General features: G+C 33.2%; 5 protein-coding genes across 6 annotated transcripts in view; 4 read left to right on the top strand and 1 right to left on the bottom strand.

The window, feature by feature from the left end:
- Positions 1-227: 227 nt before the first annotated feature.
- LOC116343460 (odorant receptor 67d-like) lies at positions 228-1,285 on the bottom strand. Its single transcript, XM_031771510.1, has 5 exons — positions 927-1,285; positions 729-828; positions 581-670; positions 342-497; positions 228-281 (listed from the first exon to the last, which is right to left on the bottom strand). Exons 1-5 carry the CDS (start codon positions 1,283-1,285, stop codon positions 228-230), a joined length of 759 nt encoding a protein of 252 aa, XP_031627370.1.
- Positions 1,286-8,595: 7,310 nt separating this feature from the next.
- Positions 8,596-10,760, top strand: LOC116343398. Its single transcript, XM_031771420.1, has 6 exons — positions 8,596-8,731; positions 8,796-9,463; positions 9,538-9,618; positions 9,683-10,188; positions 10,257-10,418; positions 10,474-10,760. Exons 1-6 carry the CDS (start codon positions 8,681-8,683, stop codon positions 10,620-10,622), a joined length of 1,617 nt encoding a protein of 538 aa, XP_031627280.1. The 5' UTR covers positions 8,596-8,680; the 3' UTR covers positions 10,623-10,760.
- A 1,676-nt stretch (positions 10,761-12,436) lies between these two features.
- On the top strand, positions 12,437-16,669 carry LOC116343437. The gene is made up of 7 exons (XM_031771481.1): positions 12,437-12,572; positions 12,641-12,699; positions 12,765-13,015; positions 14,625-15,015; positions 15,083-15,714; positions 15,779-15,897; positions 16,484-16,669. The coding sequence occupies exons 1-7, from the start codon at positions 12,522-12,524 to the stop codon at positions 16,544-16,546; spliced, it is 1,566 nt and encodes a 521-aa protein (XP_031627341.1). The 5' UTR covers positions 12,437-12,521; the 3' UTR covers positions 16,547-16,669.
- A 273-nt stretch (positions 16,670-16,942) lies between these two features.
- LOC116343261 lies at positions 16,943-18,935 on the top strand. Of its 2 annotated transcripts, none has more exons than XM_031771236.1 (5): positions 16,943-17,059; positions 17,118-17,176; positions 17,260-17,862; positions 17,922-18,197; positions 18,264-18,935. In XM_031771236.1, exons 1-5 carry the CDS (start codon positions 17,009-17,011, stop codon positions 18,841-18,843), a joined length of 1,569 nt encoding a protein of 522 aa, XP_031627096.1. In that variant the 5' UTR covers positions 16,943-17,008; the 3' UTR covers positions 18,844-18,935. The 2 variants fall into 2 exon arrangements, with proteins under 2 accessions (XP_031627096.1, XP_031627095.1); XM_031771235.1 differs by having other exon boundaries at positions 17,919-18,197.
- Positions 18,936-22,334: 3,399 nt separating this feature from the next.
- Positions 22,335-23,578, top strand: part of LOC116343222 (laminin subunit alpha-1) — a 30,657-nt gene continuing 29,413 nt past the window's right edge. Inside the window, exon 1 of the mRNA XM_031771164.1 lies at positions 22,335-23,035. Within this exon, the coding sequence (XP_031627024.1) occupies positions 22,693-23,035 (343 nt within the window). The 5' untranslated portion in view covers positions 22,335-22,692. The remainder of the gene's footprint in view (positions 23,036-23,578) is intronic.

The raw sequence follows: 23,578 nt of genomic DNA, 5'->3' as shown, positions 1-23,578 counted from the left end.
TGCGATGTCTTCATCTATTTGTAGTATATTCAGTAAAAAATACTTGCGTATAAACCGTATAAACATATAGATAATTCCCCTTAGGTGATACAATTCTTCATACGTTACAATTAAAAATATTGATTATATTGTTAGTATATTGATTAAATTCATTTTCCACCTGAGGCGAATTAAAATTGAAAGCAACGTAAAGGCTTTTTTTCAGCAACAACAGCTGTTTCTCTATTTTACGACTTAAACTTGATCAAAAACATCAAAAACGAGTAGACCCTTCGACTAAGCTGAAAATTCAAATAAGAATTAATACATAAATTGATATAGAACTGGAGTAAAAGTCTTACAATTTTTAAGGTTTCAAAATTTAGTTCTTCAAATGGTCCCATTGTGAAGGAGACCTCATTCTGAAGTCGGAGAATCATATGTCGCACATCCTTTTGATCTTCTATTGGTAAAAGATACCATTTAAAGTCGTATAACGCTCTGACTAAACGGTCGTTCTATATGCCATTTAAAAGACAGAATAAAATTATAGATTTTGATACAATTTGTATTAAACAACAATGAATTATTTTTCACATACTCTATCGGCAATACTCTGTCCTATATAACACATGACAGCCATTTGAACGTAAGAAACAACCGCCAATCCATATCCAGCCGGGAAGTCCATCTAACGAAAAAATGAATATTCTGCAGAAAAAATTCTATCTAATTAACATTTCGCATACCACTTTTTGACAATAAATCGATATGGCTATGGAAAATGTAAATGACGGTGGGGCCAAAAAGTGTCTCCAATAATTGATATTGCTACAAGTTACGATGTACCTGATTTTTTGCAAAAGGTGTTTTAAAAAATAATATTGTTATAATCATTTGAAACAATTCAATACGATTCGCTGAGAATAAAAGTGAAATGATCTTACTCATCAAAGTATGCAATTTTCATGTAGATATTCTTTAGTTTTTCACGTGTTTTATGAATGGTTTCTGATTTATTTTCGAGACAGCCTGATAGTTCTTCGAATTCCAATTGACACAGACTCGAAGAAATGGTAACGGTGGTATTGATAAAAGTGAGTACACCTTCCACAAGAGACAGCCCAAAAAAGCCCACTATGGTGACAATCGTTTGCCCTATTGCATTTATCATGAATTCCGTGTGTAAATCATTGTGAAAGTATGGCAATTTCAGAGAATAAAGCGTAACCAATGTTCCATCGTCAAGATATCGATAGAATGGTCCAATAACTGCTCCAATGAATGAAATCATCATCACAATCATCCTTATGGCGTATGCTTTAATAGAATATTCAATGCTTTCATCACAAATTCGATTATAATTTGTTGGCCGCCGATTGTCACGATAAATATATATTCTGGGAATATTAAGCAATCTGTGCCATTTGTAAATTTTATCCCACAAAGTTGTAAAATAAGCAAAATATCCCTGACAAAAAGAGGAAAAAAATCACTTAACTTGACTTTGGACATTTAATTTTTATAAAAATTATTGAATCTCATTATATCACATACTGAAATGATAAATCCAAAAACACAAAAGCTTAGCAGACACTCCAAAAAACGGCCACGGCTTATGTAATAGTATATGGTATAAACCAGTAAACAGTAGTGCATAATTGCTGCCAAAAGCGGAACATATCCAATAATTCCGTGTTTTTTATCGCTAAACAAACCGATTTGCAAACAATCTCCCAAAACCTTGTAGAAATTGTGCAAGGAACCCCATTTTTGTAGAGGTGTTTTGTTTTTCCATGAAATTTTTATGTTTTCAAATGAAAAAGAAAACATGACAATTTTTATTTGTTAAAAGCGGGTGTACGCAAGAGAGAACTGAAATCAACTGAACGATTAGAAACTTTGAAAAAAATCACAATTTTGTTGCTAAGGTTGTACGGAGATTAAAAAGGCCGGGTAAAACAAGGTCAATTTGTTGCTGAGCACGGAAAATTTGTCTGTATTTAAAAGAATATATGAATGGGGTAGAATAAAAACTACTTCTCGAAAAATGTTTAAACACGAAACCTAAAAAAAACTTTCAATGAAAAGTGAATCAATTTTTTTTTGTCCAATTGAAGTGAACCAAAAAAAATTTGTTCGATAAAAGTGAACCTAAAAAAAAATTTCATTTTAGTGTATTTTACACTGAAAAAACCGAGTGAAATTTTTTTTTTGGTTCACTTTTATTGAACAAAATTTTCTTGATTCACTTCAATTGGACAAAAAAAAATTGATTCACTTTTTATTGAAATTTTTTTTAGGTTTCGTTTTAAAATACCAATTTTTTGAGAAGTAGTTTTTATTCTACCCCATTCATATGTAGAAAATTAATCAACTATGATGTATTATAATGTATTTTCAAATACTATTTACTGTCACTGTAATTTTGTTCGCATGTTTAAAAAAAATTATTTAGAACCTTGAAATCATCAAATATATATTAAGTAGCAATTAAGCAACCTCTATCAAGGATGCGATGACACCAAAATTTGAAACAAAAAATGTTGTGAATAAATACATGGTGGTTTGGTCACTCACGAGAACTCCGGTTTGATAAATTACACCGAGTATGTATCTAGATATGTATACACCAATGGGAGGATGTAGAGACTTCAAGTCTCTTTGAGTCGACGGTTGAAGCTTTAAAATCGTTTTCGATTTTTTTGTTTATGGCATAACTCAATCATGGTTGATTGCTGATAAACATGAAATCATTTTTTTCGGATTCCTGAGTCCATTCCACAGATTTGATATTTTTCTTTTTGGAAAATTCGTCCAGGAAAATTATTTTCCTGTCAAATGAGATTTTTCCAAAGATTTCTAAAGAATTCGTATGGTAGTCTGAAAACATTTTGATTTGTACATTATAATGCGAGTTCAAGTTTTACGATATTGATTAATTCAAGTTCTGCGATTTTGATTAAAATTAAAAATATCATTTAAATTCCACCAGTTTATACATCGATACATCAAGCATTACTTCCAAGTACACTGGCAGTGTATTTTTTTTAATATCACATAAAAAAATTTATTATACCGCTTTTTATGGTTATTGGTCATTTGAAAAGAAGAATGAAAATGAAGTTAAACACTGAAAAACGTAAAACCACCAAAGAGTTTTTGTTCTCTTTTCTTGTATGCTCATTGGGAAATCAATCAAGCAATTCCCTTTTGTAACGAACGCTTCAAGTAGTTTTTCCCATGATTTTTTTTGTTCGTTGTTCAGAGTGATAATAAAAAGAAAGTTTTTTTGTTGTTCTCTCTTACCTTCTGGTATAAGTTCCTGACAAATAAAAAGAATTACCCAACTGAAGAATGCACAAAACATTCATTACACTTATTTAAAGACGAGTAACGGGGGTTGATTTCAATGCAGTGGCATGGAAAACGAGCATGTGTGCTTGTGTGCGCGCGTGGAAATGGACACATTTAGGGAACAAGTGTTCGGTATTTTCGAAGTAAATTCGTCTTAAGTTCATTGTGTGTGTGAGTGGTATTTTTTTTTTGTTCGACTTGGCTCTTGACGCTTTTTTTTTATTCTGTGTTCGAAAGTGGCAATAAAAGTTTTCTTGAGTCCTGATTTCAACCCTTGTTAAACAAAAGCTTAAGTGGAAAAATAAGGGATAATGGCCGAGAAAATCTCTCTTGGGGTGCATTTAAAATGTAATGATATCTTGATAAAGAGACCCAGTCACATGGCCTGTTACGGAGTCCGAACGCATGAGGAAGAGGAAGAGAAACAAATATCGCACATAACAAGTGACAGTTGAAAGATACCTTTCGCTCGAAATAGAAGTATTTAATGAGCCTATACCATCGACATATACGTATGCATACGAAACGAGAAAGAGAGAGTGCCACTAATGCCGAATTACTTATTGTAACGATTTGTTTTGTTGTGGAATGGAAAATTGTTATTCAACCATTCCCTTTTTTGGATTGATTATCTATCGCCTCGGTTACTGTTTTTTGGGGAAAGAAATTTGCGAAAGAGGATGAGGATAAGAAAGAACCATGCAATGCAACCAATAAATATTTATAATATTGAAAATGAAATGACGATCATTACAATTTACAAGAAACATTTCCGAACATATTCCATTCAACGCACCGGATTTGAGACATTGAATTGTTCTCCAGAGTCATCGTTTGCATCAATTCAAAATTGTGTTACGCTTTTTTTTATTTTGAAGACGTGACATTGTTTAAATGCAAATAACCAACGAAAAAAAATCAAAGCATACAAATCGAGTGGAATAAAAATCCAGAGCACATATGCGCGTTGCATAAAAATGTCTCTTATCAACATCAACAATCCATATGAATGCCTTTGTTTACTACATTCAATTCAGATGAATTGGCTGATTCTTAAGAATTCCCCTATCAATATTTCCATCAGTGATTTCGGCGAGCGAGCGAGCGAGAGAGAGAAGAGACAAAAACAGTAATAAATTATTGTACGTGAAATCATTGAAACTATTACGGTGCACTTGACTCCGGTCGAATCATGTTATCAAAAATGTTAAATAAAATTGAATTTTCAAGAAATGGTTGCCAATTTAAAATAAACGAGGAGTAATCATGATGATTTGAAACCCGTCATTCTGCCAATTTTTGTATTGAGTATTTCAAGATGCCATTCTTACCCTTCTCGGCAGACTCGGCTCTGCCGAAAAGTTTCGGATAAAATCGGCACATATTCAGTTACCACCATGCAGAAGAGTATATGATACTTAAAACACTGAAAATTCTGAAATGGAACATTAGCCGAGAGGAGAAAAGCAGAAGAATGAAACCCACATACAAAACAGAGAGCGAAAGAGACTGCACTGGGAAAATCGTAACACCGCAATCGAACCGAACGATACTCTCACATTTCAAATAAACAATAAAAAAAAGAAATACATTTATTACTGTCGTTTCATTTCTATTTAAGATTTATTACATCTGCAATATTTCCATTCCAATGTAGTTTAGTATCTATGCAAAAAAGGAAACTTTTTAAAATGCGAACAAGAGTGGCGGAACGACAAAATGCAATCAGCAACAGCTGAACCAAAAATATATACACACGCTCATCCACTCACACGGCACCGAACGAAGAATCGACAAAAGAATGAGTACGCGCGCAGAACAACAACAACAAAAAAAACACCCTCGCTACGATTTTTGTTCAATTTACTGTAAAAGTATTTGAACGTGAGTGGAAAATAGCCTATGATAATCGCTGTATAAAACTGTCGATGAAAGCAAAACCCAAACAGTAACCCGAATAATCTATATAGTTCAATTGCGATTTTAAAAGTAAATCGAAATACATTGTCCTCAGCACTGTTGCAAAGTACAAAGTGCTACATGGGTGAACGGAATAGCACCGATAATGTAATGGTATGCAATTTATGGCATTCGCTTCGATTAACTCTTGAATAAAAAAAACCGCCACTCATTTAAGCGTATTTTTTCTTCTTCGCCGGATTCTTACTTCAGTTGCTTAAATTAAGGAATTTGAAAAAAAAGAAAGTGGCTATAGGACAAAAAACGTCAAAGCCATTGCTCTTATTCAGCACAGAATTACAACGTGGAGAAGCAGAGAAACAAAAAAAATATAATATGCATTGAAATGAGCTTTCAAGTGGATAACCGTTTAAAACACGAGTTTTCTTTTTCGATTACAACGAACCGCAGCTTATTATTAAGCAATAAGTATTAAAATTTCCTTTGGGCCATTCGATTCTGTGTGCGTCTCTGTATGTGTCGTGAATATTAAAACGACAGAAGATCAATATATGCAAATTTCATTTTAGTTGGCGCTGTATCAACGGTGTAAACGCTGTTGCAATTCCCAAAACGAAAAACGAAAATCAACGTTTTCATCGATGGAAAAAGGCGATCGACTCGAGAGAGTGAACTCAATACAGTTTGAGATTAAGTTATTATTGAAAAGAAATGATACATCAATATTTGGTGTAAACGGAATTGGTTTTTCGTTGTTACTTCGTTGCAAATTTGCAAAATTACGCAATTAAAGCGAACACACACAAACGGAGCCTCATCACAATCGATCGAAGATGGAAAAGTTTTGAGATTAGAAAATACATTGTATATGAACAATGGCAAATTCAATTTAGTTTCTCATTCGTTTTAGCAATTTAGTTGGATGCCAAGAAATTGATTGTGTAAATTTTCACATTTGGCAAAAAATACAAGAAAAGAAAGTAGTGAGTGGAGTGGGAGAAATTGGTTTCTTTTGTTCGTAAAGTTTGAGTAATGCAAATAGCAAGCAAAACAAGTAGCAGGTGTGAACATTTGTTCTGTCAATTTCTGGAGCGTTTTTTTTTCTTCTTTCTTTCATTTTCTTTGGAGTTGCAATTTTATGACATTTCATTCCATATGCTGGCTGCTTTTTTATTCTTCTAAGAAAAAAAAAAAACAATTCAATCCCCCTTTCGCATAAACTACGATTGTGATTCAGCTTGGCTCCTCCACATATACACATTCTCTTTCTCTAACCATATGTGTCACACGGTGAACGAAGGAGAAGACAATCCCATGCACGAATAAAAAAAAACAACGAACGATCCAGGGACATTTTGCACACGATTCTTGCTTGTTCGTTTATCACACACATACAGAGAGAGAGAGAGTGAGTGTATTCCATCGTTCTTCTTTCACATCCATCTCATTTGCATTATACGTACATAAAATCACGGCGCACAATAACAAAAGTGGATGCGTTCTACGTTTTTCGTTTGTTGAATGCCTCTCTCGCTCTCTCTCTCTGTCTCTTCATTGTAAAATCGATAACGTTTTCTCATTTCGCACTTATCACACCGAAGATTGCATGAATATATATATATATATATTGTACGCGTAGTTTTCGTCTTCCAAGTGTCTGCATATTTTATACAGCAATCTAATAACATCTCTTGTCTAGTGAAAAGCGAAATGTATTTGATTCAAGGAAAACACAATAAAATAAACAAAATGCAGAAGCGTTCGAATGCAATTGTTTTTGCCGCTATGTTTTTTCTTCCTGCTCTCTCTCTCCCTCTCTTGCCCTCTTCCATTGTTGTCGCTTTTGGTGATGGTAGAGAGCGGGTGACAAAAGCGGCTCGAAAATACCAGAGCAGTCATAAAATAGAAGCGACAAGATATATTCTCCATGATAAACACATTATTTTCGTTTAGAATCGCTGGATTGGGCATATGCTAAATCACAACGCCATGCTCCATGTGCACGCACAGCTCAACCACCGACAGTCGATAACGTTCAACTGTTTTGCATATAAATGTTGGCATTTATACGATCAACATTTTTAGCAGTAAATTTACGCAGTACACATTTGGTTGAAAGTGAAGTACTCAATTTTTTCGATTGCATCATTTGAATTTTAATGTGACCGCAACTTCGATCGAATCGACTTCATCGCGTACATTCGTTCATATTTCCATTCCTTGCACTTCGGATCGATACTGTTTTACGAGTTGCGAAAAACAAAGAACACACCATATCGCTTTCGATCGACTTCCTCTGTCGAATACACAATGCCAGACACGGATCCAATGCTGAATTATGGGTTTTTTCTAACTTCATGTAAAAGCGAACCCTTTTTCCATTTCGAGATATATTTTTTTTATGAATTCAAATTTTATCGTTCATCAGAGAATGATGAGGTTGACACACATTACACGTATTCATCATTATTTCAAATGGAATTTTGTTATTGAAATTCTTCTAATTGTCATAAAGACTGAATATTTATCGACACATGTGTTTTTCTGCTCTTCCTAACTGAGAATTTTCTACTCACGTAATTTTTCAGAAGTAAATGACATAGACTAGTATTTTTTCATAATATAAATATTATTATTTTTTAAAATTATATCAAAGTTATTGAATGAAATTCAAAATCTCCATTTCAAAGACAATACGGATAAATTGTTCAAAGGCAGAAAAGCAAGTATTTAGTAGAGGCATAATAAGTTTACTTGATAAAATGTTCTCTATTTGTATTTAATTCAATGTCTCTCATTTCAACAACATCAAAGTTGAGACGATCCATTTCATTCGTTAACATGAGTTTACGAAGCTGTTTTGAGCTCAAATAGATGTACGAAAGTTAACCAAAGAAGTCTTTTATCTAGTTATTTTTTTGAACTTTTAATATTTTGCTTGTCGCTGAAAGCAAAAACAATTCTTTCTGTTCTCATTTTATTTATTTAGGAAATGTGTGAACGAATGTAATTTCATTTTGGCGAAATTCCGATTCTTGTAAATTTTCGAATTAAATACACAAAACAAACAAAAATATGACGCACAAGGACATGTAATATGTATTTATTGGAGGAAAAACCAATATTATATCGTCTGTTGAGCGAATGGCTCTCGTGTTTTTCAGACCGAACATTTATCCATTGAATAACTTTTGAAAACTCTAAATGTGTTTTAGCTATTACTTATTAATCGAATGACACATTTATCTTAAATAAACACAATTGTTTTTCAACTCATTTTAAATAAAAAATATTCCAAAAAATTCTTACATTTTTCTTGAATTTCTTTATAAAAACCTCCTATATAAATAGGGATTGGTATGAATGCAAACTGAATTGAGTTGAAACTTCAAGTGTCAGTATAGTGTCTCTCGTAGTTAGAAAAATGATGAAGTTTAATATTTTAAAACATGCGTGGAAATTTCTCTTTTTTATTGTGAGTATGCTTGTATGCGAGTTTGTTATTTCGCATTAATCGATTAATTTCCTCAAATATTCAGTTGTGGATTGGAGATATTGAGAAAAATGCCAGTTTTGCTATGCACACAGACGAACAATTAAGAAACATAATGACCGAGATTATAACACCCTTTACTGTGCTTGGCGATGAAGCAATTCAATATTTTATTCAGTTTGCAAATCAGAGAATGTCAGAAATTGGAAAAAACTATAATTTAATTCCTGTTGCCGTGACACAAATACCAGAGGAGTGTAACGATTATGCAAAATTCGATGAAGATGATGTACAAATAATGTATGGTGGATCTGGAGGAGATGTTGGAGGGGAACACATAGTCGGTCACTATATCTGTGTTCATTACTTACATGAACTAAAAAGAGTTCACATCTATGATAGCTTGCAATCCAAGTTCAACACGTATCGTAGACTAATGAAAGTTTTACCGGTTTTATATCCATTGGTCAACTTTACAAAACTAAGTTCATTGAAACGTATAACACCGGAAACAAGACAAAAAGATGTAAGTTCATGTGGGCTGTTTTCCATAGCCTACGCAACAACACTTATATTTGGAGAGGATCCAGCAACTTATAAACTTCAATTAAGTGTTGGAAAAGGTGTTGACCAATCAACAGCGTTAAGGGCCCACCTTTCTAATATGCTTACAACTGGGAATTTTTCAATATTCCCTTCAGCTGACGCCCCAATGTAAGGCTTTCTAGTTGCAAAATATCTTTTCAGTTTCTTTAAAATGAATCAAATTTTTTAAATTTTATCACAAGGTCAACCCCAGTGTCGGTGGTCCAAAAACCAAACAAAACGATCGAAACCACAACTTCAAAACCGGTCAAAAGCTCAAAAACGTAAGATTTACCACATAAAAATAAACAATTTGGAATTAAAATGGGAACATTTTCATTTTATCAGAGGATCAAGCAGCAGATCGACGGTCAAGAAAACAAAAAAAAAGGTGGAAGCTACTTCTTCATGGTCTGGGTCACAACCCAGTGAAAGTAACACGGAAAGCGAAGCCACGCATACAACTTTTGGTTTGGTTAATGATATTGATTCACATAAATACATGTCAGTCTTATTGTACAAGAATCATGGTGATGACTCTTTATACATGACCAGCGCAACTATCGTATCGCCTAATCGTATCGTAACGGCGGCTCAAAATGTGGTCAATAGGGACTCGGTGACATTGGCATTTAATACTTTAGACACAGATGAAACTATAGATTTTAGTAGTAATCAGAAGATTGACGTTTCTGAGTCAGAAATTTATATTCATCCTGGATACGATGCAAATTCTTCTCATGCAAATGATTTAGCCGTTATTGTTCTTAAAAAACCATTGTCAAACGTAAGCGAAATCGAAATTGTCGCCAGCAACTACACAGCAAAGCAAAATGACATGGTCACCATGCTTGGTATACTAATTCATAAATATATATTACATAATATTTTATGAAGAGCACCTTTGCGGTTTTTTCTATAGGTTTTTCGAATAGTCGCTTGAGTTATATTAATACGAAGGTTGCTGATTTTGTGACTTGCCGATATTCATACTGGGAAAGGAATAACTATAGAGTGTTAGAAGAAGGAAAACAAATTTGTGTCAGTACAGGAAACAATTATATAGGCACAGGATGGATTGGAGGTTGAGAATATTTATCCTGAATTGAAACAACGATTTTAATATGAATTCTTTGCAGGAGCGGTTGTTACAAGCGACAATAAATTACTTGGCATAATGAGCTACGATTATGATGGCCTCCCAGAAGTGTGTACTTTAATCACAGGATCAAATTCTGAGTTCATTAAGACTCCAAAGGGTTTCATACGGAAATATAACAAGAAATGAAGCACACCACAGAAACACTCTCAACATATGAGGTGAAAGTATAACCACTTTGAAAAGTAAAAGAAAGTGGAAGTTTGTCATGTAATGAGCTACATAAATTTTAATTTTAATAAAAATGAAGTTTGTGTTGAACTAAAACCGTAAAAGTTATTTTTTTAAGCAAAAAAATCGAGTAAAGAGTCTCTCGATTTGATTAATAATTAATTGTAAATATATCTTTAAAACAGATGTTGTTTTTCGTCTCAGTATCTATCAGTTAAAATTATTCAAGAAATTATTATATCAAATTCATAAATATTTCTAGATAATAATGTTTATAAAACGTCATACATTCCGTTCATTTGTTGATACGCATGAAAGCTAAATGGAGTTTAACTGAAAGTTTAAGTCGAAAGAGGTCGTTCAAAAACATCGCTAGAGTTTCGATTTGTTCAAAAGTTCAAAAATGATACTGTTTAATATCTTTAAATATGGATTGATGTTTCTTCTCTTCATTGTGGGTATTGCGTATGTGTTTCATTCCATTTTTTTTAAATTAGTCGATTTTTTTAAAATATTCAGCTGTGGATTTGAGTAGATGTTGAGAAAATGTCACAAATGTCGAATACACAGAAACCCAAAAAATAAATATATTGCATGAAATTCTGATGCCAAAAAGGGTTCGCAAACGAAGCACAGGAGCGAATGTCCGAAATTAAGAAAAAGTACAAATTGCTCGAAATAACTGTTTTACAATTTCCCGATGAGTGCAAGAATCATTCAAAAGTTGATGATGATGATGTCCAGATAATGTATGGTGGCGCAGGCGGAGATGTCGGAGGGGCACTACGTGTGTATTTATTATCTACATAAGCTTCTGTAAACATTTCTATTCACATCTGTACAAAAAAAATTATCATTTCAAGTGATGTCAGTGTGAATGTAAACGTGGCCCCTTCTGTTACAAATGAAACGAACACATTTTTTTCATTTGCCGTTTTCCAAAATTTTAAATATGGTACTTGACATAAGAGTACTATGAATGTGTGTTTTCATAAATATTTTAGTTTGGAATCCATTATTATTCATATACACACTGACATTACTTTTTTTACTCAATAATTAGTGTACACGTCTAAAACGTTTTTTGCTCATTAATTCTAATTTCAAAAATTGTCCAGTATTTTATAGCGAAATATAAAGAAAATCAAATTTGATTCTTTAATAATTAATAAAAATTGAATAGTGAATTAAAAATCGATATAAACACAAAACAAATCTGTTGGAATAGAATGATCCTTTTTATGGCAGTACCTGATAAAATTATGACGCCACATACACAGTTTGCATGACGTTGACAGATTCATAGTATAAGCTTACTTCTGTGTGAGTAATTCTTCGCCACGTCAGAAAAATATAGGGGAATTGGTCTTGCAGTGGCCCTGTTTCATTGAAAAAAATACACCTCTAAAATATATCGAAAAGTTTTATAACCCGTATCAAAAGTAATGACAATACTGAAATATTGCCAAAGGAACTTATATGATTCCCTTTCAAACAAAAATATTTTTGACGATTTTAGGGAGATATGATTTTTTGCCAAACATTTTTTTTGTCCAGCAGTGGCACTTGGATAATCTAGTAATGAGTCTGCTATACCAATTGCTTTATATCATCGCGTTAATATTGAAAACAATAAACAGCATCTTTTTAATTTGTTCAACAATTGCCCAAAAACACATTTTCATATCTATTTACCTATTAAAATAACTACAAACATGTCATGAATATTTCTGTAGTATAGACTACAGTGAGTCTGTGTATAAAAACCGTAGATTCGATTCTGTAGTTAACACGTATAAAAGCAAGTCTAGGTTAAACTTTTGCTACGTGGAATAGTGTCTTTTGAAGTTCAGGAAAATGATAAAGTTTCATGTTATTGAACACGGATGGAAGTTTCTCTTTTTTATCGTGAGTGTAGACATACGAGTATTTTATTGCATTTACCACAAAATAATTATTTTTTTTACCATACTTAGCTGTGGATTGGAATTGATGTCGAACAAAATGTTAGTTTGGCCGCCAGTAGCTCAAAACCGTAAGACATTCCAGTTGAACATTTGATTCGATTTCACCAAAATGATCATATTTAAATTTTATCAGAGGCCCAAGTAATAAATTAACAGAGATAACCAGCGAAATTTTAACACCTTGGCGATTATTGAGTGATGATGCAATCAACTATTTTATAAATTTTGTAAACGAAGCACAGATGAAAATGCCTTCAATTAAGAAAAAATACCATTTGCTGGAAGTAACTGTTTCACAATTTCCCGATGAGTGCAAGCATTTTGCAAAAACTGACCAAGACGATGTTCAGATAATGTATGGTGGCGCAGGTGGAGTTGTTGGAGGTGAAAATATAGATGTGCCAAACCCGATTCTTAATCAGGGCTTTCAAAAGTGGATTTTAAATCAAAATCGAAAATAAAATCATTTGATTTGATGTACACTATTCAAATCAATTAAATCATTTGATTTTATTTGGATGGACGTGTATATTTTAAATCAAATCAAATGATTTGATTTATTTGAATAGTGTACATCAAATCAAATGATTTCAATTTTTATATTTATTTGATAAACAAATCAAATCAATCAGAATATACTTTAAAACATTTTTTCCATGTACAATTCATTTTGGTCACGCTTTACAGTCTTTTAGAATTAGTAATTTTTCGAACATATCGTCATTCATAGACTGCCGCTGTGGTCGTAAAATCATCTCTGAAAAAAAAAAAAAGATTTGTTATGGATTTTACGACCACAGTGGCAGTCTATGAATGACGATATGTTCGAAAAATTATTAATTCTAAAAGACTGTAAAGTGTGACAAAAATGAATTGTACATGGAAAAAATGTTTTAAAGTATATTCTGATTGATTTGATTTGTTTATCAAATAAATATAAAAATTGAAATCATTTGATTTGATGTACACTATTCAAATAAATCAAATCATTTGATGTGATTTAAAATATAATCAATATCCAAATAAAATCAAATGATTTAATTGATTTGAATTGTTTATTTCAAATCATGATTTTTTCCATGATTTGTTGATTTTACAAATCATTTGATTTCAAATCTGAAAGCCCTGATCTTAATACATTTTGTATCATGATGATATTCTATTAAGACGCTATTAAATATTAAAACCAATCTTGATACGAGTATTAATATGAGTATCAAGTATCAAGATCGATTATGATACGGAGAAACTCTCGGAGACTCGGTATAGAGCACAAAAAGTGAAAAAAATACAATTTTTTTCTCAACTCTCGAACACAACTAAGTGGTCTACATCATCTGGTGTGATCAGAACGTAAAAATTTGTCATCTCTGTCACCCAAATCGTGCTTGATAAATCTTTTTTTTTTTTGCTGTCTCACTCACCCTTGTATGAATGTTTATAATCGACATTCTATTAACAAACAATCAAACTAAAAACCAGAGTATTTCTCAGCGCTGCTGCCATCCACAGCATATTAAAATATCTTGCTGAGAATGCGTCGTCCGTCGCATGCGAATTTGCGTGGCAGTTTATACATCACAGCGAACAAGAATGCATGCATTGTCCTCTTCACGCTTATGTGACTCAAAACATTCAAACGATTGTATAGAGAACAATCCATGTATTGTTGTTCGCTGTGATGTAAAAACTGTCACGTACATTCGCATGCGACGGACAACGCATTCTCAGCAAGATATTTTAATATGCTGTGGATGGCAGCAGCGCTGAGCAAAACTCTGCTAAAAACCCATGCAAAATTGCAAATGGCGCGTATTCACTTCGGTATCATGATACTTGATACTCATTGTGATACGCCGAATCATAATCGATCTTGATACATGCTACTCAGGTTGATACTCGTATTAAGATTTGTTTTAATAGTTAATGAAGCATTCGTCAGTAGTAACTTTTAAGATATCATGATATTTTATTAATACTCGGACATCTATAGGTGAAAACGCCATTGGTCACTATGTTTGCGTTCATTATCTACATGAAAAACAAGAAGTCCACGTTTATGATAGCTTATTGAGAACCAATTTGAATAGTAGGCAAACGGAAGTTTTAAAAGTTTTATATCCAAAGGTTGACCTCACCAATTCATTGCATTTTATACGACCCAAGACAACTCAATATGATGCAAGTTCGTGCGGAGTCTTTTCCATAGCATATGCAACAACAGTCATATTTGGAAAGGACCCACACACCTATATCCTCCAATTGAGTACAACAAAACCGTTTTTTGAGTCGAGTGTTGATTACTCTGTGTCTTTAAGGAAACACCTTATCCGTATGCTAGAAACTGAGAATTTTTCAATATTCCCTGAAGGAGACCCCGCAACGTAAGACTTAGTAGTTGCTAAATAAAATTTTATTTCAGTTTTATTAAAACGTTTGAATATTTTTCAGAGAACCAATTATCCCAGTACCACAACCAAGTACCATGTCGGTCTATCGTGAAAATTACACCGAAAACGAACCGATCGTTGATACCATAACTGTTGGTAAAATTGATGAAACTACTCACGAATCACATAAGTTCGTGGCAAAATTATTCTACAAGATTAAGGGTGATGATTCTTTTTGCATTTCCACTGCGACTGTGCTATCCCCTACAAAAATCGTAACGGCCGCTCAAAACTTGGCTAATAGTGAAAAAGCTTTTTTGTCCTTCAATACTTTGTCGACCAAAGACAATAAGTTCAAGGTTGATATTAACATGAAGTCGGAAGTCTTCATACATCCTCAATACGATGAGAGTGATGCTCATGCGAATGACGTGGCGGTAATTCTACTAAAAAAGCCATTCGCAGCAGCTAAGGGAATTAAAATGGTGGCAAGCAGTTATACAATTTTTCAAAATACTCCGGTCACCATGTTAGGTTTTTCATGTCAAGAATTGGGTTATATTAATACGACGGTTTCCAACTTTGTTTCTTGCCGCCATCAGTATTATAAAAAAAATCAAAAATTCTTAGAAGATGGAAAGCAATTTTGTGTGCAAACTGGAAACAATCGCATCAGTACAGGCTGGATTGGAGGTTGGAAATATTTTGTACCATTGTGAAATCAAACATTAAATCGTTGTAAATGTCAATTTAATAGGACCGATTGTAACAAGCCAGAATGAATTTGCTGGAATTATGTCGTATGATTACAAAGGCTTGCCCAAAGTCTGTACTTGTCTGTCGCAATCCATTCATGATTTTATTTCCAAACCCAAGGTAATCATTTCTATATATCACATCTGTACAAAAATTATTGTATCATTTCAAGTTATGTCAGTGTGAATGTAAACGTGGCTTTCACAGCAAAGCAGGGACCGGTTCGCGCATATTTCTATGCAAGATAGCTATGCTGAGCATAGCGGAGACTCAAGCCGCAACGCATCCGTCGCCATTCGATTCGAGCTATATCTTATGCGTACGTCTCTCAAAGCACGGCCGCCTGCATACACGAACATGTGTATGTTCATACAGAGTGGACGGTGATGCGTCGGTTGCATTTGCCGCTATGCTTGGCATATCTATGCTACCTAGCGTATCTAGGCAAGCATGGAAATATGCACGAACCGGTCCTTGCAGCAAAGTAAAAATATCAACAGTTTCTCATGGAAATTTTTTTATCAGACATTAATCGAACGCGACATTTGTACGTCATTTTTGTTTGTCATTTTTTTCCTTTGCCGTTATCCAAAATTGTAAACATTATTATGAATGTTAGACTGACATTTCTTTTTTTTATTCAATTTGTACACGAGTCTAAAACGTTTTTTTCTATCATTAATTCCTAATTTTCATATATTTCCAGTATTTTACAGCGAAAAATAAAAAAGTTGGCTTTCCTTGGATTTCCATGAAAATGATGTTGTAACCAATACAAGGTGTATGTGAAAATGAGAATTTATTGCCATAAAATGCAAGATAATATTCCAAAGTTCTTCAATAAATAAAGAAAAAAGAGTAATAAAGTGGAAATTGATCCAAATGAATAGAATTAGAAGAATTCATTTTATTTAGTTCGAAAAAATCGAGAAAAGAAAGAAGCTAAATACATGTCTTTGCGTGCATTGATCTTGTACTTATTGAATATTTGGTAAATGTATCTCTAAAGAACATTTTTTCAGATCAGCACCTAACAATTAAAATTGTTATAACGAATTTATGAATATTTCTTGATAATATATCGAGTCTGTTTATAAAATGTCATAAATTCTGTTCATTTATTGACACGTATAAAAGCTAAACTGAATTTATCTGAAACTTTTAGTAGCAAGACGTCTTTTAAAAACATCACTAGAATTTCGCTTTGTTCAAAAGTTCAAAATAAAACAAAATGATACTGTTTAATATCTTAAAACATGGATTGACGTTTCTTTTTTTCACTGTGAGTGTTGCGTATGTGTTTCATTCCATTTTTGTTTAAATTAATCATAAATATTCAGTTGTTAATTGGAATAGGCATCGAAAATAATATCAGTTTGGCTGCTGAAAACTCTGAAGTGTAAGGCTTATTAAACTATCCATTCGATTTCATCAAAATAATTTTGAATAAAAAAAAAATTAATCATACTTGAATTTTGTCAGAGGGTCAAGTGATGAAATATTGAAAGAAATTATGACTCCTTGGCGGATATTAGGTGACGAAACCATTCAATATTTCATTAATTTTGCTAACAAGAAAATGCGAGAAATTGGAAAAAAATATAATTTAATTCCTGTTACCGTGACACAAATACCAAGTGAGTGTAACGATTATGCAAAATTCTATGAAGATGATGTACAAATAATGTATGGTGGATCTGGCGGAGATGTTGGAGGGGAACAGATAATTGGGCACTATATCTGTGTTCATTACTCACATGAACTAAAAAGAGTTCACGTCTATGATAGCTTGCAATCCAAGTTGTATCTTAGACAAAAGCGAGTTTTACAGGTTTTATATCCATTGGTAAACTTTACAAAAACAAGTTCAGTGAAATATATAAAACCGAAGACAAGACAAAACGATGCAAGTTCATGTGGGCTGTTTTCCATAGCCTACGCAACAACAGTTATATTCGGACAGGATCCAGCAACTTATAAACTTCAATTGAGTACGGGTGATCAATCTATGACTTTAAGAAATCACCTTTTTGAAATGCTTACAACGGGAAAGTTTTCATTATTCCCTTCTGGAGGCGCCCCAATGTAAGTCTTTATACTTGCAAAATAAAATCAATTTTCAAATCACATTTTAATTTTAGCACAAGATTAACAACTCTAGAAACGAAACCAATTGCAACACCACCAAACAAGCCTACCCAAACGCCGCAGAAGAAGCCCACTCAAATGACACAAAAGAAGCCTACCACAACCCCACAAAAGAAACCCACTACAACGCCAAAAAAGAAGCCTACCACAACGCCAGAAACGGATCCTTCTACTCCGGAGATGGTACATAGTGAAATTTCGGAAACGCTCCCTATCACAACTCCCGAAATAGTTCCAAGTGAAAATCCATCTGAGACCGAAAGCTCAGTAGCGTAAGACATATTAAAAACAAAATATTAATTTAATGTGATTAAAAAGAAAAAAAAAATATTTTAAAGGCCAATTGGAGGAGGAGGAAAAAGAAGAAACATAATGAACGAAATTATGACTCCACGAGCGTATTTGGGTGATGAAGCCATTAACCATTTTGTTGAATTTGTTAACGAAGCACAGTCAAAGTTCAAAATGCTCAATATTAATATATTGAGAGTGCCGGAAGAGTGTAAAATCCACGCTGTATCAAAAAAAGATGATGTTCAAATATTTATTAATGGCGCCGGTCACTATGTTTGTACTCATTACAAACATGTCATAAACAGGATACAAGTTTACGATAGCTTGGCAGGAGACACCTTATATGATGATCAGCAGGAAACCTTGAAAGTTTTATATCCATCGCTTGATTTTAGTAAACCATTTACTATTAAATTTACAAAACCATTGACAACTTCTAAAGATAAAAGATTATCTGGCATCTTTGCCATAGCCTATGCAACAACAGTCATACTTGGTAAAAATCCTCAATATTATAAACTCAAATTGAATACGGAAGAAGGTAGTGATCGGTCCAAAAACTTAAGGGGTCATCTTTTCCATATGCTGGTTAGCCGGAATTTTACACTTTTTCCACAAAAATGACAACGTTTCTCTATCAATAATCGAAATTCTGTCTAAATATTTTTATTAAACAATAAAATACATATCATCAATAATATTAATTCTTTAAAGAATGACTGTGCATCCGAAAACTTTCTTTTCAAAAACAAACCAAACAGAAACTGTTTCTTTCCATTATTCCAAACTCATTCTATGCCAAATATAGTCTGTTTAAGTATTGTAATTTTCCATAATTCAATATTTGGATTTAAAGAAAACTGTATCATTGAAATGTGAAAGACTCTTTTCAAGGTTATGACGTATTTTGAATAGAAGAAATATTCGATATGGTAAGGATTTTCATAAAATAGTCATTGTGAAACATCTCGCGGCTTTGCACATTTTTTAACTTTCTTTTGAATTTTGATAGCGGATTACAAATAACTTATTAATTTGAAATAAGCAGCAGAGATGAAAGTTGACATTTTCTTTCAGGTGGAAACTGTTGCAAAATATATTTGTAATAGCAATGAAATGTGAATAAATCATTTTTATTCACATTTTATAATCATTTTTTTATATTGCATTTTTAAATGCAAATTCAGTATGTCACATTATATTTTTTAATCATTATCTGTTATGTAAATGAAAGCGTCTATCGCCAACAAATTAAGCAACTTCATCTATTTCGAGAGGTATAAAAGCAAATCAATTAAATGGATTTGGCAGCGATATCCTTCGCATAACTGTATTTGAAAGAAACTGAAATGGCAAAGTTAAATTTGTTCAAAGAACTGACTCTACACTTTTTTTTTGTGAGTTCTTTTCCATTTCTTAGAAAATTTAATAAATAAAAAAAAAGAAAATTTAAAATAACAAATAAATTTATTAATTTAACGTTTATTCAGTTGTGGGTTGGAATAGAAAACGAAAAAACCGCTTTCTATGCAACAGTGGAAATTATGTTAGACCAATCATGCCTAAAAACATTTTTAAATTTACCTTTTAAACTCCACTCCATTTCAGAGATCAGAATGATGCAACCACATTCAATGAAATCATGACTGCAAAGACATTTCTTTCCGACGACGCTATAAATTATTTCGTTGCCTTTGCAAATCGTGCACAAAAACTTTTGTAAACAAAAAAATACACATTACTTAGTGTGAATTTCGTTCAAATACCCGAAAACTACAACATTCATGCAAAATTCAGTGAAGATGATGTAAAAATAATGTACGGCGGTCAACTGAATGATGAAAATGCCATTGGCCACTACATTTGTGTTCACTATAAACACAAAGAGAAGAAAGTATACGTTTATAATAATTTACCCGAACGTATTTGCATGACAATCAAAAGAAGTCACTTCGTATTTTATGTCCCGATCACAAAAGTGTTCAATTTGTCAAACCGAAAACAATGAAAAATGATGGTGTTTCATGTGGTCTATTTGCAATCGCATATGCAACAACCGTCATACTTGGAAAGAATACGAGGGTTACACCATTAAAATTGTACAAAAAGGCGGGCGCCGACCAATCGCTGTTCCTACGAGAACATATTATAAAAATGTTGACTGAAAATGAACTATCATTATTCCCAGCAAAATAAAGAAGTTGACAGAATTTAACGCGAGCTATATGAAATAGATCTTATCATCACATTTTTTACTTTTTAAATAGCCGAGTAGATCATTTTCCAACAGATTTCGCATTCGCCTTCGTCTACTTATTTCAGAAACATATTATAAAATGAATAAATATATTCACTAGCTATATAAACAAATGGTAAAGCACAGCGTTTATACAAACATTTGATCGTTTTTATTCAATGATTTGAAATAACAGCAGCACTTTTGACAAATTATGTCTAGCCAGTCATTTTAATTAGGCTTTTCTTTGTTCAAAAATTACATTTTCTATGTTTTACATCCTCCGCTGATGGGGAGATAACGATCAGTTGCATTCGAATTCATTTCTCTCTTGATTAAAGAGAAAATATTTTGTTCGAAAAGTTAAATAAATATTTGCCTAAAAAAAGAGAGAAATAAAAACGATCGTCTGCTGCAAAATGTGATATCCGATTGGATTTATTTATTGTTTATAACGTGCCAAATGCATTCCAATGTCAGTCGCAAATGTTTCACGATCGTATAAAATACACGAACAAGAGTTTATGATTTTCATGACAATAACTTGATGAATGCTTCCGCTTTTCATAGATTTTTTGTTTGAATGTCACGGCGATGCGGCGGCAAATCGAAATAGATTATATATTTGTACAAAATGTAAATAATGTTTGTGTCTGCGGTGCTTTCAACAAGGTGTGGAGTTCAATCACAGATTTCTGACTAAAATTAGAAATAAATTTGTTCAAGTTAAAGAAAATGTCTGTGTAAGGCATTCCAACTCTTTTCTTTAACTCCTCTAAACACCATGAAATATGTTCTTCAAAGGAGTGTGACAGAATAATAATGGAATACAATTGAAGAATGTTCTGTGATGTGTCTGACATTCAGTGCATTTGCGTTGAGTCTATTTTTCACTTGAAACTTGTAATGTACAAGTGATTTTTCAAACGAAAAAAAAAAAAACGAAACACTAACACACTAAAGAAAACAATCTTCTAGCATTTGTGAGTGAAGAACCGTTTTGTAAACAAAACCTCGGCTTATGTATGTTACTAAAAGTGTATATAAATAATGACTGGTAGTTGTAATCGTAATTCATGGTGTAGAAGTTCAACGGTAGAAATAAAAAAAAAGTGTACGCATTCGAAGGGCATTTGAGTTTGAATTTCACATCGGCCAAGAACATTAGATTCATAAAAGTCTCTCATTCACTCAACAAGTCAACGGTAGCGGTTTCTGCTCAGCCGGTCTTTCTCTATTTTCTCTCTGTCGCTCTCCTCTTTTCTTTTCTTTTTTTGATAAACATAACGCACTTTAAAAACACATATCAGCACCAGCACATTATTTAAGTTTATAGAAAAAAAGGCGAGCGAAATGCTTTAATAGTCTATGTTATGGGCGCGCGCGAAAATGTACACAAATCGAACAACGCAAGCTATACAGTATAAGTATTCATAATGGTGCTGTGAGTCAGTTGTGAGCGAGAGAATGATGTGAAATAGCGGTGAGAAGAAAATCAATGTATAAATAAGAGGCGACGAACAAACGCAAATAGACTCGAGAAACGAGTAAAGACTCTTTTTTTTTTCACCAACGAAAAATGCGAAAAACAGAATACACAGAAACAAACAGTACAGCAACAACAACAACATTTATCCTGATCTAGCTAAAAAATCACGCGTATTCTCTTTTCAAACTCTTTTCGTCTTGCACACACATCGGATTTTGCCACTGCGTGCACAACGATCGCAAGCATCCGACATGCACACAGATACACACAAACACAAGCGGTCGCATTGTGCATCCACAACATGCGAGCCTATGGTCGTACATTCGATCATATTTTAAATCAGTCTTCAGAGAGTTGCGGTCGGTACCGGTTGCGTTTGCGCATTTGTTCTTTTATTCGATATTTGCATCGATTTTCGGTAGTGTACGAAAACATGTGTCCTTTTCGAATCGTGATCGATTTTAACAGTGTTTTGTGTGTTGTGTTGTGGTTTATTTCATTTAAATAAATGATAATCTCACAAAATAAGCCGTCAACATTTAAAGTATTAACACAAAAATATAGAAAAGGATGGCATCGATTTATATACCAGTGAATCCTTCAATCATACAATTTAATACAAAGTGATCACCTGTCACTTTTGACACACAAAAAAAAATGGTGAGATAAAAATGGTTTGAATAGTGATATAAAAATTGAGAGATTCTTTAAAGTGAAAAATACGTTGAGCAAAAAAAAGGTGGTAAAAATGCTGGGTGTAAAAGAAAACATGTATTGGCAGTATTTTTTTGTGTTTGTTAGTTTGCATGCAATCGTTTATTGTGAAAATTTACAGTCCGATGATGAGTTTGAAAATGATCAAGTGATGTTAGAAGGTCGCAAAGTGAATAACCATTATCAGCAAAGCAATGTGCAACAAAATTATTACCGATTTTTATCCGATGAACCATCGAATGCGGAGTCAATCCCATTCGATGCGGTCGATCGAAAATATGTGCGTCGAACAAACTTTCGACGTCGTAAAATGGGTAGCAGTACCAATAAAAAAACCATATTTCTCCGAGGTCAACGTCGTCGTCATAACAAAAATGGTAAGTCATTCGTCAAGACAACAAATCAATTCTTTTTTTTCCTCAGCTCATTACACAATCGAGGCAATAATGAACCGTTTTAATCTGCGCGAAATGAGTTTTTATCCTTGTCTATAGCACTTGGCTTGTATGTGTGGTGTTTTGTGGTGTGTTTGGTGTAGGTTTTGTGTGTGACGACCAAAATTGATGGTGATGTGTTCAATTTCACATGGGAGAAAATAAAACTCGTAGCCTCGATGACGAGAGCGTGTGGAGCCAATCCTCGCACTTATGCGTTTTTCGTTTTGGCATATACAGTGTGTACACATTTGGGCATACGCGCGATGTTTGTGCACTGCACATTTAGTGGTTAGTACAAATTAAGAAAGCGTATGTTATGTACTCGCCAATGCGATGTATGTGCATATTACGTGTGCTGAGTATGAACTGAATACATTTTATATGGACATAAGCAGAACAGAGAGCAACAAGAAAGTACAAGTTCATCATGCCGGCTCCATAATCATAAATTCTCGGAACGTAGAAAAACCAAGTTGATTGTGA

Source organism: Contarinia nasturtii, unplaced genomic scaffold (genome assembly GCF_009176525.2).
Source record: "Contarinia nasturtii isolate CC-2019 unplaced genomic scaffold, AAFC_CNas_1.1 Cnas_scaffold_993, whole genome shotgun sequence".
Taxonomy (NCBI): Eukaryota; Metazoa; Arthropoda; class Insecta; order Diptera; family Cecidomyiidae; genus Contarinia; species Contarinia nasturtii.
The sequence above is the reverse complement of the archived record's forward strand: the minus strand, read 5'-3'. Positions and strand labels throughout refer to the sequence as shown.